The sequence below is a fragment of the Phocoena phocoena genome, chromosome 17, assembly GCF_963924675.1.
Source record: "Phocoena phocoena chromosome 17, mPhoPho1.1, whole genome shotgun sequence".
Lineage (NCBI taxonomy): Eukaryota > Metazoa > Chordata > Mammalia > Artiodactyla > Phocoenidae > Phocoena > Phocoena phocoena.
The window spans coordinates 39,452,194-39,471,560 of NC_089235.1; the positions used below are offsets into that span (position 1 = coordinate 39,452,194).

The window sequence follows — 19,367 nt, forward strand, 5'->3', positions numbered from 1 at the left end:
ACAGAATCTTCTCTCTCTCTTAGGTCTCACTGTTGTTTCCTAATGTTTCCTAATATAAATCCGTAATTATGTATTTAAGTCCTAACTTGTTCCGGGCACTGTGCTATGTGCTGAGGCTGCAAAGATGACTAAAACACAGTTCTCCTCATGGAGGTCAGAGTCCATCTGAGTGTAGACGCTGAATATTTAAAACATGGTAGTAATGATAATAGCTAATATTTATCAAGTCCTTAGACTGTGCGAGTCATTGATTCAAGGGCTTGATAAATGCATTATCTCATTTAATTGCCACATAAGGCAAGTACTATTATTAGACCCATTTCACAGGGCAGAAAACTGAGGTTCAGAGCTTAGTAATTCACCCAAGTTCTTGTCACCAATCAATAACAGTGCCAAGTTTGAACTAGGCACTGACTTCACCACCATTCTGAGATAATACAGATAGCAAAGGACATCTGAGAGGGTAGGAAGAGGAGAGAAGTCAAGTGGGGATGTTAGACCCAGTCCTTAGGCAGTCTTAGCTACACGCTTCAAGCCCTGGTCTGTGAGGATGTACCTTGCTCGTAAGGTTTGAACTGCAGATTTTCCCCTCAAGGGGAGAGCTCTGGTAGGTTTACAAGTTTGGCTGTATTTCACTCTAAATATTTTGAACTGTGTGGGCTCTCAGGGGCTCTCTGGAACTTGAGATTCAATATGGTATATTTGGGTTTTAGAAGAAAGGAACCAAGATTAGAGGTATGAGGATCTAGTAGCTTCCTTCTAGGGAGAAAGCAAATGCTTCCCCATAATCTTGCTTCATAATACAACAGATTGGCAAGTGTATAACCTTTATGAGCTTCATAAGGAAAGTGAAGACAGCATCCCTGTCTCTACCCGAGGTTAAGGTCTGGTCTCCCCAGGTTCCATCCAGCTCCAATTTCTAGAAGCCCGAGTCGATAGGGTTAGCTCAACAAGTGACTAAACACAAATTTGGTCAGAAAACTTCAAGCCATATACGGGAAGAAAAGTACAGAGCAGAGCAGGGTCAAAAATGGAGAAAATGCTTTTCTTAATTTCGGTGGTAATTTCTCATGGTCAAAGTTAAAAAAAAAAAAAAAAAGTCAAGATTAAGGGACATAGACTAACACATGTATCAGTATACTTTTCTTTCCAGATTCCCTGAGCTGTATGCGATGGTCTAAAGCTAAGTAGATGGATTTGCTTAAACCTTGCCCGTGAAGTGACATTGGCTTTTAAGAGCTGAGGAGAAAGCGCACCTCTGGTTAAAGGTTGGACATATGACTTGTAGCTGTTTCAACAAAAATAGTCCATCGGGGCAAATTGTCCTTTGCTCACAATGAGTTAATTTTGATAGACTATTTTTTAAATGATGATAGCCGTTGCTTCCCCGGTACGGGGTAGAAGGATGACTGGGAATATTCTACTAAATAAATAAGGAACATTCTCTTCTCTTACCAAGTAAAGTGTAAAGAGACACAAGCAGTGCAGTTGGGCTTGCATCGTCATGGTTTTCTTTATTCAAACTCCTGTGAATAAACCGGAGATAAGTTGATTAGTTGCCAATCCTGTTAAAACCATGCTTCTCCAAGCATAAAGGATCATTGGATCATATTCATTTATAAACCTAGTAGAAGGCATTCCTGAAGTTCAGCCTCTGCTCTGTGGAACAGCCTGGGCTTCCAGTAGCTTCCTGATACCTTGTCCACAGCAACCACAAGTCAACATCTGGAAACAAGTGTGGGCTAATTCCATCTTTACTAACCGCTTCACTTTATTAGTCTTCTTCATTTAAGAGTCTTCAATGGTAGGCAATAAGTATAATTTTCACTCATTATATGCGTGGGGGATATATGTTTTGACAAATGCCACAATAAGTAGATACTAAAATGTTAGTGGTGCTGATTCAAACCTGCAAATGGATGAGCTTCTTCAAGCAGAAAGAACCCAAGAATGTTCACAACCCTTCATTCAAAGACCTCACCAGCTGCCTCTTTGCTCTTCTAAACCTTGCTGTTAACTATGCCATACATCTAAGGAAAAAATGTACTTATTACTTCAAAAGCAACCCAATAAAAATCCAAACTCTGCCCCTCTTCTATTCTGTTCAATGTTATTTTTCCTTTTTCCTCGTGCCTTTGCATTTCACAGAAATTATAACTTTCACCCTAAGACACATCATGACTAACTGATTTTAAGATCTGAGATAAATTTCCCACATGGCCTGTAAAGCAGGGTTGTTGCCTATCATAATATTGGACTGCTAAAACAAAACAAAACAAAAAACCAGGGAAATGAAGAATGCATTCACTTCACTAAAATTCCAATTATTTTATTGCCTCTAGGGATTGTGGATGATCTTGGTTTATTTCTTTATCTTTTTCTTTATTTTTTAAAGTTTTCTGCATTGAACTTATATCATCAGTATAATCAGCATGGGAAAATGGTTATAAAATTCTAACTACTCTAAAAATTTAGACCCTGAAATTGTTTAATTCCTTACTCTTGGATAGCTTATATTTGAACTTTATAGAGGTCAAAGTACTATCACATTTTAGCTTCACAAATGCCCTGGGAGATAAAGATAGAAATGAGCATTTATTAAGCATCATTCTATAGGGTAGATTAGTGGAGGGACCTTTACAAACAGGATGTCAGAGGTACAGAAGGTAAACTCTGAGTCATCCTGGACCAGAAACCCAGCTTGGCCTTTCATTAGCTGTGTGGCCGTGGGTGTATTACTTAATCTCTCTGGGCCTCAGTTTCCTCAAATGGAAAATACATAGCAATTGCTCAGTAATAAATGAGTGCTCTTATGAGTTTCTCACAGACATAATGAGTTAGGAAATGTTACTCTTATTTTGTACATGAGGAAATTGAGGTTCAAAGTTAAGCCATTCACCTTCAGACACATAGCTAGGAAGTGATATTGCCATGTTTCCAACCAGATCTGTCAGATGCCAAAGTCCAAAGAGCCTTTCGAGTCTTTCTGCTATACCCTACACAGTGTGATAGCTGAACAGACGTAGCTGTAGGTGTAGAGATGTAGAGACGTATAAAATGTACATATTGCTTGTACATGCTATATAAATGAAGTAACTTGTCCCAAGGATCTACAGCTATGTTAAGGAAGAGCTAGGACTACAACCCTTCAGTGCAATTAGATCTGTAAATTTTGTGAATGTTTAGAAATGAGCTTTTGCAACAGAATTAGTCTGGTCGATGTGTCCAAACATCATTTTAGAATTGGCTCCTTGTCAAACACAAACAAGACATTTTTCTGCTGCTTTAGACTGCTCACGGGGTTTGGAAACACACAGAAACAAATAAGAATCGCAGGTTCTAGCATATTGCAATATGAAATGTATCTAAATGAATAAATTGGTATTCTTAAGTCTAATTGGTCTTTTTTATATTAGCCAAATAAACATGATCAGCTATCAACCAATATTTGCTTAAGAGAAGTAAAAATACAGACAATAATGACACATTGGAGGATCTTTCTCCTCAAACCCCTCAGCGTTCAAGAACTTTTATTTTTATTTTTTTGGCTGCGTTGGGTCTTTGCTGGCACGTGGGTCTTCTCTAGTCGCGGTGAGCGGGGGCTACTCTTCATTGCAGCGCGCAGGCTTCTCACTGCTGTGGCCCTCCACCCTCGTTGCGGAGCACGGGCTCCGGGCGCACAGGCTTCAGCAGTTGTGGCTCACGGGCTCTCGAGCGCAGGCTCAGCAGTGGTGCTGCACGGGCTTAGTTGCTCCGCGGCACATGGGATCCTCCCGGACCAGGGCTCGAACCCGTGTCCCCTACATTGGCAGGTAGGTTCCCAACCACTGAGCCACCAGGGAAGTCCCTCAAGATCCTTTAAATGCTGCTTCCACTTTACTCATCTGGCCTTATCTCCCACACCCACCACACCCAGTAATGCTGAGCACCCCACGGACTTTGCACCGAGCTTCCCTGTCTCCACAACTTGTCACTGGCTGTTCTCCCCACCTGGCACAGGGCCCCACCTGGAGTAAATGACAATTGATATTTTCTGAATCAAGCTGGATTGAGATTATCCTTTCTCACTTCTACTTTTACTTCTCATACCCTACCATCTAAGACCAACTTATTCAGTTATTTTAAAATCACTGAATTTAATAATTCTATTATGTGCAAGATACTGTGCTAAGAACAGGGATGACAAAGTAAGGGGTACAAGGTCTGCTTCATGGAGCTAGAACCTACATCCTTCATGAAATCTCCCTGATTTCCAGCCAGAAGCATCTTCCTCTCAAGGCCCCTCCTGCCTGCATTTTATTTTTTATCACATATTTACATGTCTGTGTTGCTGCCACTACTAGAATACAAAGTCCTTCAAGACAAAGGCCTCATTTTAAAATCATATTTTTTTAACCTCTCATGGCTCTTCATAGTATGGCTTGCACATACTAAGCTCTCAACAGATGTTTCTTAACTTCTAAAACACTTGTGATTGTCTAACATTGGTATTCTATGAATTTGTCCAATCTATAAGAGCTTTCAGAATAAACAGAAAATGTTAAAGGAAACTAATTTGAAATCTAAAGATTTATTTTGATGCAAAGTAATAAATTTTTATTGTTGACAAAGAGGATTATTTCTCTTTTAAATACACAAACAGATTTCTGTTCAGTAAATAGGTTAAGAGCTGGTTGATATATACACCATCTCCACTTGAAATGATTTTTTTTAGCACTTTCAATCTTCCAAAGACATGTAAGTTGAATGATAAAAAGCAAATAAAAATAAATTAAATGCCTTATTTTAGTCAGATGCTCAAACAGGCCACTGTCCGGGGTGTTTTAATGGAACCTAAAAAGTAAACGTAACATTACACTCATCCTTTCTTTTGTCATTTACATTTAGTTTCATCCTTCACGGAAGGGTTTCTGGTGGGAAACAGAAGGAATTGCTTTCTGCTCCCATGCCTAGGGTCTCGTGATTTCTTTGTGGACAAATCTATCATACCATGTGGTTGTTAGTTTGTCTGGTTTGGATCCTGGCTCCTTCACTGACTAATGTCTACTCGTCTGTAAAGCAAGGATAATAATAGTATCTACTTTTGAGAATTATGGGACTCAATAAGTTAATATTTTGAACAGTGTCTGTCAAATAAAAATTCCTTCTGCCACCCAAGTTTGCTTAGTCAGAAATTAAATATTGTCCCACAGGAGAGCTCCTATCACAATTCCCAGCTTTCAATGGCCCTGGCCATAAGGATACTCAAGAAGCACCCTTCACAGCAACACCCTCACAGCCAAATGAAGTGGCCAGGCAAAGCCTTCATCTGAATGATCCAAGGCAAACTACACCACTGCTAGGATTATTCCAGAAGAGGACTCCAGCCTCTCAAACAAGTCTTGCCTATATTTCCTCTTTTTACAGACATAATTTCACTAATGAATACCACATCCTGGATCATAATGATGCTGGAGGGAAACCATGGTTTGTAACTGAGATTGCCTAAAATCACCAAGCCATACACACTTGATAGATTATTTCACAAACCCTACCTGGCAAAGGATTGGAGTAGATTTCCAGATAATTCAGTGACATTTCGTCTGAACTACCTGAAATAGTTGATCCAACCATCTGCTGGGAATTTTTGCTATTTGTCAGGGTTTCCTCAGGTACAAAGACTAAATTCAGACAGTTTCTATGGCAACTATCTGAGATGGCAAGTACATCCTTAGCAACAGAGGTCAAAGGTTTAGGGGGAGTTTTAAAAAGCCACCACCACTTGCTTTAATCTTGGACCACTTACACATGCAGAATCAGGGCTGCTGGACTTGCAGATTAGGGCTGAAGCCTTTGTTTAATTCACCGTAGCCCAGAAAACACTGAAACCCTCCATATCCTGAATCTGTGTCCAGCCAGGATAACAACACAAAGGCAGCTAACATCTACTAGAAGCCCTTTGTCTCAGCACATGCTGAGAGATTTATATGAATTATCTTATTGATTTTTCATAAGAACCCTATGAAGCAGGTACTGTGAAAATTTCTCTCTCGAAGATCAAAAATCAAGAGGTGAGGGTCAAAACAGTTACCAGACTTGTCCAAGATCACACTGCCTGGCTACTTTCACACCTGTACTCTATTCATATTTTATTCTCTCTATGAAAGCACAAGCATCCTGATAAATAAGACATCTAGCGGCATTGAATCTATTACACATCTTTGCAAAAATTCGAAAAGGTTTTTTTTCACTCCATAGCTGCCCTTCTTCTTCAGATGCTGACATGAGCCTGCCTTCTCAGAGGGCCATCAGTCTAGGAGATTTGGCTCCTACAGCACATCTATTTCTGATTTGTACCCTCTCTCCTCATTTCCTTCTGACCTTCACCTCAGCAGTCTCTCATTTTTCAACCAAGCCAAGTGTTATGGGTTGAATGGTGTCCCCTGCCTCAAAATTCATGTTGGAGCCTAAGCCCCAAGTACCTCAGAATGTGATTTTATTTGGAGACAGGGTCTTTACAGAGGTAATGAAGTTAGAACTAAGTCATTAGGGTGGGCCCTAATCCAATATGACTGGTGTCGTCATCAAAAGGGAAAACTTGGATGTGGAGACACTCATAGAGGAAAGACAACATGAAGACACATGGGAAAGACAGCCGTCTGAGAGCCCAGGAGAAAGGCCTCAGACCAATTCTTATGGTCCTCAGAAGGAACCAGCCCTGCAGACACCTTCATTTTGGACTTCGAGCCTCCAGAACTGTGACACAATAAATTTCTATTGCTTAAGCCACTCCGTCTGTGGTACTTTGTGACAGCAGCCCTAGCAAACTAATATATCAAGGAACTCTAGTTTTGACTGATAGGGGCACTGCCGTCCCAGGATGGGGTGGCCTCGGATGGGGCTTTATCCAGTTATTATACATGCAGTGCCCACGGCATCCCAGGGGGTCCACTCCAAGCTTGATTGAATCTCTTGCTGGGCTCCAGAGACTCCAAGAGGCATTTTTAGACACTCCTGTCATTTTGCCATTTATCTGGGTAAGGACAGGAAATTTCTAGGTCCCAGTTCTCAAACTCTGCAAGTAAATCAATACATAAGCATTGATTTTTTTCCCCCCTCTTACGAAAGCTAAGTGATAGGCAAACCTTAAATCGAGTCAGTCATGGCCCATCCTTTTCGTTAAAAAAAAAGAAAAGTTAAGGGCTTTGAATTAAAACACGTCACCATGCTCTAAGGCTAAACCACACATTTCCAAAGGACAAAGAAGGTACAGAGGAGAGGACTGCAAAATTTGTTTTCAAATATCATAGGTGATGTGGACAGGAAAGAATGTGACTAGAATTCATAACGTCACCAGAACCAAACAGCACCAAATGATCCTGTGTGCCATTTAGTTTACCTCTGCACTGTATATTGCTAAGAGCAGCATAAATTATACAGCAAGGCCAGATATGAATAAAGATCAGATGAAAAGGCTGCTCGCACCATTGTTCATCAAGTAATGTTCAGATCAATCATGCCCATCTTTTGTGTTCTCACTCACAAACCTCTGGCACCAATTATATCACTTAAGGTTTAGAAAAAAATCACAGGAGGATCTGACCAATTTGCACTCTTGGCAAATTAAGGACCCAATGAAAGTGACCATCAATAAGCTAGAAACAGACAGGCAGGCATAAAATCTGGGCTGCTGCCTTGCACTTCAGACTGATTAGGAGGGAGGAAGGAAGGACCAAGGAAGGAAAAGGAAGGGTGGATTGCCCCCTCCCCACCCAACATACACATAAATGTAAGCACTTTGTCCCCTCCCTAAACTTCGCAATAAGTATGCCAATCTTTCAGCATATGAAAATCTGGATTTACACATATGCAAAATTAAGGGTGATTTCTTACTTAATCAATAGGTTCATGATCAGGTAAATAGTCTTATGAGAGGATAGATGGCTCCTCTTAAAATATTTTAAATTTCTATGATTGACTTAAATACAAATTACAAGCATAATTATTAAAGAAAATAATAATGAGTTCTAAGGGATATTTTAGGAAGTGTGCTCACTCTTACTCCCAGCCGGCTATTCCGGCTATTGTCCCACCCGGCACTCGCCCAGCGTGAGCAAGGGAAGGGGCAGGAGGGGTGAGGAGGTCAGAGGGAAGGGAGGCCCCCCACATGGGGACACAGACGGCGACCCCCCCACCCCGTGGTGCTTCTCTGACGTCTTAAGCAGGATGGCAGGAAGGATGTCAGTGTTGAGTTCTCTGAGGTACACAGGTTTCCACCCCAGAAACTCTACAAGGGAGACAGAGGGAGGACTTTCTTTCTTCCATATCTAGCAGAACAACATCACAAGGGTCTTTTCTAGCCTAAAAAGGAGGGTAGAAATCACTATTTCTCAAAAAAGTGGCTTAATTATTTTTGACAAAGTGTCGCTTCATGCATTATACAACATTTCTTTGTGTATTATAAAGTGCACAGATGAGTATTTTGTCAAGATAATAAAACTACACATTCTGGCCTTACAAATTCAGTACGAGGTAAATCTCAATTAGATCCCATCCCATATGGTTTAAACACTGAGATTTAAAACAAAACAAAACAAAAGACTTGCTATAATACTAGCTCATTTATGAGGTGACCTTGAGGCAAGGACTCTAATGGAAAAAATGCACAGTCATGCTCGAGTGTAGTAGGCTAACTTTCTGATTTCTGTAATTAAATCATAATTGACAACTGGGATGGGCAAGAGAGTAAGGCGGAAATAAATTTAGTTCTATCTTCATAAAGGATGCCATACCACTATGAAATCTCACTCATTAGCTAGTTTTTTTTAATAATTGAAAGTTTAAAAAACTAGCATTTAATGAACATTTACTAAGCTAAGTACTTTGGAAGACTTATTTCATTTAATTTTCACAACAATCCTATAGGCAGGTCCTGTTGTCATCGCACAGGACAGGAAACAGCTCAGCGAGGTTGAGGAAAGGGTGTCAGTCTGACTGCAGAGACCAAGCACAGACCCTCTGTGTGAGGAAGAGGTGCTCATCCTTAGTTTAAATATTCTTTAAGGGCATAAATCTACTTTTCTGATTTCTCTTTATCTCTTACTCAGAAACACAAGTCCTAATGTTTTAAAATAATTAACACACGGTAAGAAATCATTGATTCAGAATATCATGGATGAGAGAACTCAGTGTCAGGCTTACAGAATATTTTAAGAGAAATTAAGTTTTCTTTGTGTCACATACACAATAGCCAAGGATAGCTTTGTCCATCATATATGCATAAGTGAAAAAATCATCTTGAGTATGGTTAAAACCTCAACCACTAGGTGAATGTCTGCTTTTATTAAGTTAATATTTCTTATACCTAAATAAACATTCATGTTTGTTCTCACAAGTAACAAATAGATAGATAGATATTCCCCTAACAAAAGTCACTACTCTTTCCTTGTTTAATCATTGGGGAGACCACAGAACAACTAGCTCCTTCTAAATTCAACACCAGAGGTTTCTGAAGGAATACAGTTGTATGCCAACAAATAAATATGTATATGTCTATCTGTGTAAACTAAGAGCCATAAAAGCACTTATTTGTCAGCCTTTGGAGAAAGGGACACAGTGGTGCTCAGCTTTCCTTCTCAGAGTCATCTCTCTTGACCTGGAAGAAAAGCGAGAGCACACTCTCCAGAGAGTTCCTTTGACAAAGGAATAGGAAGTCGAGTTGCTGCCAGGATACATTTTGCCGTTCATAAAAGAATGGAGGAGGTACCAGAAATGCAATCTTCACCTTGAATGACAGTGACTTTTCCCAGGGGACATCTTAGCAAGTTTCAAAGGATGCCACGCCCACACCTCACCAGAAGGCTTATAGTGAAACATCACAGGGGCTTTAAAATGCCTCATTAATGTTGTCCCAGAGGTCTCTGAGACTGTCCTCAATTTTTTTCATTCTTTTTTCTTTATTCTGCTCTGCAGTAGTTATTTCTGCTACTTTATCTTCCAGGTCACTTATCTGTTCTTCAGCCTCAGTTATTCTGCTATTGATCCCTTCTAGAGAATTTTTAATTTCATTTACTGTGTTGTTCATCATTGTTTGTTTGCTCTTTAGTTCTTCTAGGTCCTTGTTAACCATTTCTTGTATTTTCTCCATTCTAGTTCCAAGATTTTGGATCATCTTTACTATCAGTATTCTGAATTCTTTTTCAGGTATTTCCTCTTCATTTGTTAGGTCTGGTGTGTTTTTACCTTGCTCCTTCATCTGCTGTGTGTTTCTCTGTCTTCTCATTTTGCTTAACTTACTGTGTTTGGGGTCTCCTTTTCACAGGCTGCAGGTTTCATAGTTCCCGTTGTTTTTGGTGTCTGTCCCCCATGGCTAAGGTTGGTTCAGTGGGTTGTGTAGGCTTCCTGGTGGAGGGAACTAGTGCCTGTGTTCTGGTGGCTGAGGCTGGATCTTGTCTTTCTGGTGGGCAGGTCCAATACTGGAGAGGGTGTGGAGAAAAGGGAACACTCTTGCACTGTTGGTGGGAATGTAAATTGATACAGCCACTATGGAGAACAGTATGGAGGTTCCTCAAAAAACTAAAAATAGAACTACCATATGACCCAGCAATCCCACTACTGGGCATATACCCTGAGAAAACCATAATTCAAAAAGAGTCATGTACCATAATGTTCATTGCAGCTCTATTTACAATAGCCAGGACATGGAAGCTACCTAAATGTCCATCGACAGATGAATGGATAAAGAAGATGTGGCACATATATACAATGGAATATTACTCAGTCATAAAAAGAAACGAAATTGGTTATTTGTAGTGAGGTGGATGGACCTAGAGTCTGTCATACAGAGTGAAGTAAGTCAGAAAGAGAAAAACAAATACCGTAGGCTAACACATATATATGGAATCTAAAAAAAAAAAAAAATGAAGAACCTAGGGGCAAGATGGGAATAAAGACACAGACCTACTAGAGAATGGACTTGAGGATACGGGGAAGGGGAAGGGGAAGCTGGGACAAAGTGAGAGAGTGGCATGGACATATATACACTACCAAAACAGATAAAATAGCTAGCTAGTGGGAAGCAGCTGCATAGCACAGGGAGATCAGCTCGGTGCTTTGTGAGCACCTAGAGGGGTGGGATAGGGAGGGTGGGAGGGAGGGAGACGTAAGAGGGAAGAGATATGGGGACATATGTATATGTATAGTTGATTCACTTTGTTATAAAGCAGAAACTAACGCACCATTATAATTGCTTAATTATACTCCAATAAAGATGTTAAAAAAAACAAAAAACCTCAAAAATAAATAAATAAAATGTCTCATTTAAAAAAAAAACTCAAGTGTTTTCTCATCCTCTCATATTATTGGACCCCACTTCTTTGGCATAGAATTGGTTTCTCCCTTGCACAATGGACAATGTAGTTATTGCAGCATTACTGGGCTTTTTCCCCTAGAGAATGAAACAGCAACTTCTCAGTTTGACCTGCGTCACCTGCTTGAACTTTCTCATGGAAAGAAGAGATAATATTCATTGAACGTCTGTTGGGTGTCAGACAAGGTAATGAGTTCTTTACACGCTGATCTAATTTACTCTCACAATCACTTGGTTAGGCAAATATCTCCATTTTGTAGATGAGAAAATTAAGGCACAGTGAGCTTAAGCAATCTGTTCAGTGCTTGCTGGCTGGTAAATGATGAAACTGGCCTAATCCATCTGCCCAACCCTGAAGACTCATAAACTATACACCCAACAGTCCATGATAAACCCTCACTCAGTAAGACTCATTTGTTTCCTGGTGAGAGCTGAATGCCATCCATTTTCCATGTCACCTAAACATATGCTTTCTTCTTCTTTCAAATTATTCCTCCTTTGCTATCTAAGTTTTTGAAGAAAAATAAAGACAAGAAAATATTAGAGAATACATTGCTCTTCCAATCTCCTCTTTGGTATCCCCCATCACAGAGGGCATCTGTTCCCAGAAAGTCACTCACAATGAAGAAAAAACTGAGACAGAGGCAGGGGCTGGACCTTTGAAGACACCAATAAGCTGTACACGTTTTGACATCTCAAAATAATCACACATTAGTTGATGTTACATCTGCCAATGTGGCCGAAAGAAGGACCAGAATCTGACCAACATACACACCAGCCTTGCTTTCCCAATTGGGAAGGCAGATCTGTCTGTTTTCAAATCTTATTCCGCTTCTTTTAAGAAAGGGCGTTTTTCCTCCTATGACTTTCCCCTTCCCTGCTGTGTCCTGGGCAGTCAGTCCTAAGAATCCTAAACTGGGGGCTTCCCTGGTGGCGCAGTGGTTGAGAGTCCGCCTGCTGATGCACGGGACACAGGTTCGTGCCCCGGTCCAGGAGGATCCCACGTGCCGCGGAGCGGCTGGACCCGTGAGCCATGGTCGCTGAGCCTGCGCGTCCGGAGCCTGTGCTCCACGGCAGGAGAGGCCACAACAGTGAGAGGCCCGCATACCGCAAAAAAAAAAAAAAAAAAATCCTGAATTGAATCTCACTCTAATTTTTGAAGGCCACATCTGAGATATGACACTTTGTGAAAATGAGATTCCAGCCCTGATTTGTAGAGTATAAGAGCCCCAGGGCATCTCAGGCTAGGAACTTTTTTTATATTTTAATTACAAAGAATGGGTGTAATCCACATTTAAACATCCAAAAGTTTATTCTTTTCTTTAATGTCACTACCAAGCTAGATTCAAGCCAATCCACTTCATCCAATGAATTTATAAAAGATATAGACTAATAAAAAGAAACCACGAAAGAAATTATGCTCGGTAAACAAAACTTATCACACTAGGAATAAACTTTCCTTCCCAGCAAATGATACATAGCACCCCTCAAGGAATCAATTTGTCCAGCAACTTAAGTAATCCCTTCACCATCTATTCTGTCATTCTTAAAGAAATACGCTATCGACATAGTTAAGACATGTCAACGCTTACCTTTCTGTAAGTAACAGAATGGTTGTTAAAAGTTATTTTCTTCCATTCAACTGTTGAGACTCTTGCTGGGACTTGAGTGTCTTCCCCAGAGGACACTCCCCTGCTCTGCTCTGCTTCCCCAGCCTCTCCCTTCACCTTCAGTCAAACATTAACCATCGACTGGCTTTATTGATTTTCAGGAACCATCAGATGTCATAAAAGGTATTGTATTCCAGGAAAGAAATGCGTTTGTACCAAAAGAAGTTAATTCACATCTAATACATCTCAAAACAGGTTTCTGAATTTTGGAATGTAGGTTTAATAAATTAGAAGACAAGAAGAAGTTAAAGTGGAAAAACTCTCTGTGTATTCAACTATCTGTAGAGTGCGAGGTCCATGATATCCAAGAGTTTCATCCATATTTTGCTCCCCCACCACTTAGCACAGAAGACTCAGCTGACATATATTTGTGTAGATTCCGTCTTAAACACAGACAAGCACAGGGTGCCATGTCTGAGCAGTGACTCAGTTCATTGATAACCAGCCACGAGAGACATGGGAAATGACTCAGAAGGTACAGCCAGTGATGTAAATGGGCTGTACCTGCTTCTGAAACCCAAGGGTCCTCTTCAAAGTTTGCATGAAACAACCAGCAGTAGCCTTCCCCCAAACCACACACCAAGTCCTTTTTCTCACCACTCAGAATGGATTTGCCTGAGAGCAAGTTACTACTTTTTTCACTCAGAATGAGGTTTCCGATTAAACAACATGGCCCCAGATTTCTTAAGGCAAGGGCTCTTTTAGACAGATTCCTGATTCCCACCCCTCAGTCACTCTTGGAATCTACACTAAAGATGAGAATCAAGGTCACCTTTGTGTCAAATTTGATATCCATTCTGATATTCATTTCTGGGCTTCTCCTGAGCTGTGTTGTGTTTTCCATCTGCTAGGTGTACATCTAGCACAATGAAAGCACAAGAGCACAGCCCACTGTCTAGATGGGCTTCTTGCTTCCCAGATCCCCTTGAGAAGACTTAGTGATTGCTCTAAGCCTCGTTTATCTTGGGGACCGTGAAGTGAAACCATCTAGTTGTGTGCCAGTGGTTAGCATACTCAGTGGACCAGCAGGCCCAGGAAAGATCCTTCTTCCTCTGTCTCACAGCCAAGATAACTACACTTAGGGAAATGAGGTCAGTGAGACTAAGCAGCTCTCACATTCTTAACATCTGTGCCCTCCCTGAGCTGAATGAAATGACCTGGTTCCACAAAATCAAATAGCTTCCTCTTGTATGTTTCACCTCCCCGAATCAATGACAAGAATCTCATGGCATTGCTCTGAAAGGAGTTTGCTTCTTCTTTGTAAATTTTTTGTACTTTTTAATAAGGTATGCAAAAAGTACGTTTAAATCTATAAAGTTTTCTGTAAAAGAATGTATATATATGTATCACTTTTAATCCTTGTTTCTTAGCAATATTATACAGCTATGTTCATAGCATATGTTTAAAAAGATGTTTTCTTGTTTAGTCTTTACAACATGGCCTGAAGTGGATTCCATCTTATAAACAGAAAACGAAGGCACAGAGGGGTTTTACCTCTTGCCCAAGTCACACAGCCTGTGATTACAGAATCAGGACTCCAGCCCTCGTCTGTCTGAGTCAAAGCCCAACCTATTCACCGCAAGTGTTGAACTTGCCAGATTATTTTCCTTCTGGCTCCAAGTAATAAAAAATCTACAGGAAGAAGTCCCTCTGTGTGAGGCCGTTACTGACAGGAGATGGCCAAGTTCCTGAACTGGGCTTTCCTATATATTTTATGCTACCTCTAGGCTGTAGCTTCCAAGTCAGAGCATCAGATTGATTAAATTCTAAAAAAGCCATCAGAGAAATTAACAGGTGATTGCATCTCTGAATTATAAAGGCTTTTCCTGTGCTCTCCATGATAACAGGTTAGCATGGTGCTCAGAGCTATGTGTTTCATCGTTTATGTATTAAATTATATATTTATAATTTATAAAATTATCTGGATTTTATAATTCTAGATTAAATCCAAAGATTAAGAGCATGCACGTTTTGCCCTGTGTTTCAGAGTGAACACTACTGCATTTTAGGAACCCATTTTCACACAAAAATGAGGCATTTCTAGTTCAGTAGTTTAATACTGACTCAGTAATAATAGGAATAATAAGGAAAATCTAATTGATGAAGATTACTAATTCCCTGTATCAGAGCGAAGTAGACATAAATTATGTATATGATGGAAACAAGTGAACAATTGGAAAGATTTGGGCAAATACTTCTGACGAACAGCTTCATGGTATTAAAACATATTAGCACTTCTGTCTATAATAATGTTTTAACCATTCCTCAAACATTAGCCCTAGAAAATATGTAAGTAATATTTAATTTATGGACAGTGCTAGTCAGCAATGAATAAAGTTTGGAGAGCCTCCCAGATAAAAACTTTATGAAATTTGGAATGATTCTTAAAATTCAAAGTATGTTACATTTTTAATATTCCTATTACTTAAAACTCATGATAAATGAAGTCTACGAATGCTATATTTTTCCATTTTTCATGCACTTACACTTTAACATGGACTTTATTTGCATTACATATCATGTGTCTTGAGAACATTTTATCATGGGCCTATCAACATACAGCCTCACCTGACAGAAGTTGGATAATACATACATACGTAACAATAATATTTTTAAATTACTCGATATCTGTCTCTTAAGGTTAACTTAATGATGGCAGAAACTTTGTCTTCCATTAGCACTCAGTAAATACTTTTTAGAATTGAACTCCTTTCAGTTGTTTAATTCCATATTTCCAAATAGGATTGCAGGCAGGCTCAACAAAGGCTGATGGGAACCCAGACAAGTGAACGATTTTGTACCCCCTCAAACCAATATTTTACATCTTTTGTTCCATATTTATTTAGTGGGATGAGGTGAAACTCATTTTCTGCTAGTGAATCTTTGAGGCTGAAGCAGAATTTTCCCTAATTCCTCTCACTGGCCAGGACAGTGTTCGTTTAAATATAAGCAATACACCCCCTACTTTTACAGCTCTTATACTTGTCTGTGGGTTTGATTGAGTTTGGGATTCTTTTGTTGTTTTGGGCAATTTTCCAAACCAGGACACTTTAAGGAATTAGTAAATGATTTAAGAGTTAGATAAGAAAATAAATCACTAATGCCAAGAAACACCGAACCATACATAATGCAGTTGCAAAATCTTAGCTAAGAGTCACCTGTGTTCAACCTAAAAATGTTCAAAAAAGACAGTTTGAGGCTAATAAAGAGGTTTTTTCCCCTGCTCTCTATTCTGACAGGAGTAGATCCGGTTTGCAGTTGTTTATTTCAGAAATATTTTTACTCCATCTCTAGATGGTTGCTCCAGGCAATTAGACAAGGTCCTTGATCTGGCGCTAGTTACCCATGTCAGGAAACTGCTAGAGAATCCTGTGACTGGAATGGTTAGGAAATATCCACATCAGCCATACATTGGACAAATGCCTTCTAGAACTTTCTAAATCTGAAGAGTTTATTAAAACTGGGCCTTATGTCATGAGATCCTGGTTCAGTAGGTCTGGGGTGCATCCCAGGGATCAACATTTTTAAAGCCCTCTGGATTCCTTATGTGGGTAATCACATGGACCCTTCTCTGAGAAACACAGTTTAAGGATTCTGTGCTTTATCCACCAGTAAATATTCTTTAGCAAGGCCTGTGCTTGATATTAATTTCCCCCCATCATTTAGGATCCATTTCTGCAGGATCTGTCTCATACAACACTGCAGTTGACTTGATGTACACGAAGATTGAATCTGACAGACACAAAGATGCTCATCTTGCCTCAGACATTTTTTTTCAGTCTACTGAATGTTTTATTTGACCTCAGATTTTTCTTAATTCCAAGAAATAACAATAAGCTTGCTGGTTTTCTGAGACCTATCTCTGTCTCTCTTATCAGATTTCACCAGCATGGGTCATTCCTCACATCCAGTTCACTGCCCAGACTATTGCATCTTGTTTCCACCTCCTGTACCCCATTGAAACTGCCCTCGCCAAGGTGATAACACCTCCTCGTGATAATCAGAGACGCTCTCCGGGCTGCACCTTACCAGACCTCTTAAAACATCTGAAACTATCCACAGCTCTCCCTGAATTGCCCTTTACCCCTGGTTTGCTTGCCAGTACTCAGTCCTGGTTTTTCTTCTACCTCTCGAGCCAGTCCCTGGTAGTCCTATTTGTAGCCTCACCAGACTCCTGGGGTCAATCCCAAGTTGTCTGGCCTCATCACTCATTCTAGGAGGTTGGATCTGTTCCCATCTGTACACCAAAGTCTCAAGTCTCTCTCACCGCCCAGATCTCTCTCTTGGTCTGGGCTTCAGTCTTTTTAGTCCAACCAATTTTTGCCAGAGCGCCATCTACACTTCCCAAACGCACAACGAACTCAACATATCCAAAATTAACCAAATTCCTCCCAAACAGATCCTCCTGGGACACCACTGCCTCATGCTAGCCCTGGTAGCATGTGTGCTGTGATTGATTAGTAATTCCTGTCATGGGTACAAATAGGAGACTGGCAATGGATATGCCTGGAAATCACCAACCTTGTCTAGGAGGACTCTATGACTTGGATATTGGGGGCTCAATAAACATTGGTTTCCCTTCTCTGCTTATGAGTCTCTCGCTAGACAACAAAACATTGGGACTGCCTCTGAAAATGTTGTCCTTAAGAAGTATTTCCTGGGAAAAAAATAGCCTTTTCGACAAATGGTGTTGAAACAACTGCATATCCACATGCAAAGGAATGAAGTCAAACTCGTACCTCACACCATCCAGAAAAATTAACTCAGAACGGATTAAAGACTTAAGTGTAAGAACTCTGTAAAACCCTTAGAAGAAAACAATGGTAAATCTGTATGTCCTTGGATTTGGCAATGGTTTCTTAGATATAACAGCAAACGCACAAACAATAGAAAAAACAAATTGGACTTCATCAAAATTAAGAATCTGTGCTTCGAAGAATACTATTGAAAAAGTGAAAAGACAAACCACAGGATGGGAGAAAATATTGCAAATCACATATCTGAGAAGGGAATTGTAGCTAGAAGACATAAAAAAACTCTTACAATTCAAAAATAAATACATAAAAATCTAATAAAAATAGACAAAGGGTAAGAATAGACATTATTAAAGAAGGTACACAAATAGCTAACAAATATATGAAAAGATGGTCCACATGATTACGTGTAAGCGAAATGTAAATCAAAACCACAATGAGATACTACTTGATACCCATCAAGATAGCTATAATAAAAAGGACACACATAATAACAAGTATCGGAGAGGATGTAGAGAAATCAGAATCCTCATACACTTCTGGTGGGAATGTAAAATGATACAGACACTTTGGGAAAAAATTCTGGAAGTTTCCTCAAAAACTTAAACCATTGGACCTAGCAATTTCATTCTTAGGTATGTATCTAAGAAAAATGAAAACATACGTTCAAACAAAACCTTGTACATGAATGTTCCTGGCAGCATTATTCATAATAACCAAAAGTAAAAACAACCAAATGTCCATTCATCTGCCAAATGGATAAACAAAATGTGGTATATCCACATAATAGGATATTTTTCAGCCATAAAAAGGAATGAAACACTGGCATATGCTACAACATGGATAAAGCAAAAGTAGCCAGACAAAAAAAGGCCAAGCACTGTATGATTCTATTCATGTGAAATGTCCAGGACAGGGAAGTTCATAGAGCTAGAAAGTAGATTAATGGTTGCCTGAGGTCAGGGAGTAGGGGGATGGGGTGGAGGGTTATAGTTAAAGGATATGGGGTTTCTTTCTGTGCTGGTGAAAATGTTCTGAAATTCATTGTGATGATGCTTGCATAATTCTGTAAATATACTAAAAGCTATTGAATTCTATACTTTAAATGGGTGAACTTTATGTGCATTCATTTTATCTCAATAAAGCTGTTAACAAAAAAAGGAAGAGGTAAGTCCTGCAGCCAAACCCACCCTGATATGAAATGCAAGACACAGGCTAAACATTTGCAGTTACCTCAGACCAGGCATTTCAGAACAAATTCATTGTGTTCTATGATCATAGATGTTTTGAGGGTTTTTAATCATTTTATTTTCACCTAAATATACTTGTTTTACTTATTTTACTTATTATTTGATCTCCTCTTTTATGTTTTACTTTTAAAAATGTGAATAAGAACATTTCAGTACTTGAAGATTATCTTTGCCCTGAGCAAAGAAGGAAGGAGAAGACAGTGTGACGGACCACAGGCCCTTCGGTCTCTCTCCTAGTGTTTCAGGTCAGGCAGTTCAACACTAGAGAAACCCTTTAAACTCACTCCCCACCCAAAAGGGAAGAAAATTTTCTTTCTACATGACCACACCTAGCAACTCGGAAGAA

General features: G+C 39.7%; 1 protein-coding gene across 1 annotated transcript in view; it reads right to left on the reverse strand.

The window, feature by feature from the left end:
- CDH17 (cadherin 17) overlaps positions 1 to 13,031 on the reverse strand; it is a 98,690-nt gene extending 85,659 nt beyond the window's left edge. Inside the window, exons 1-2 of the mRNA XM_065895095.1 lie at positions 12,940 to 13,031; positions 1,456 to 1,526 (exon numbers count right to left, since the gene is read on the reverse strand). Coding sequence (XP_065751167.1) covers positions 1,456 to 1,506 — 51 coding nt within the window. The 5' untranslated portion in view covers positions 1,507 to 1,526; positions 12,940 to 13,031. The remainder of the gene's footprint in view (positions 1 to 1,455; positions 1,527 to 12,939) is intronic.
- Positions 13,032 to 19,367: the final 6,336 nt, after the last annotated feature.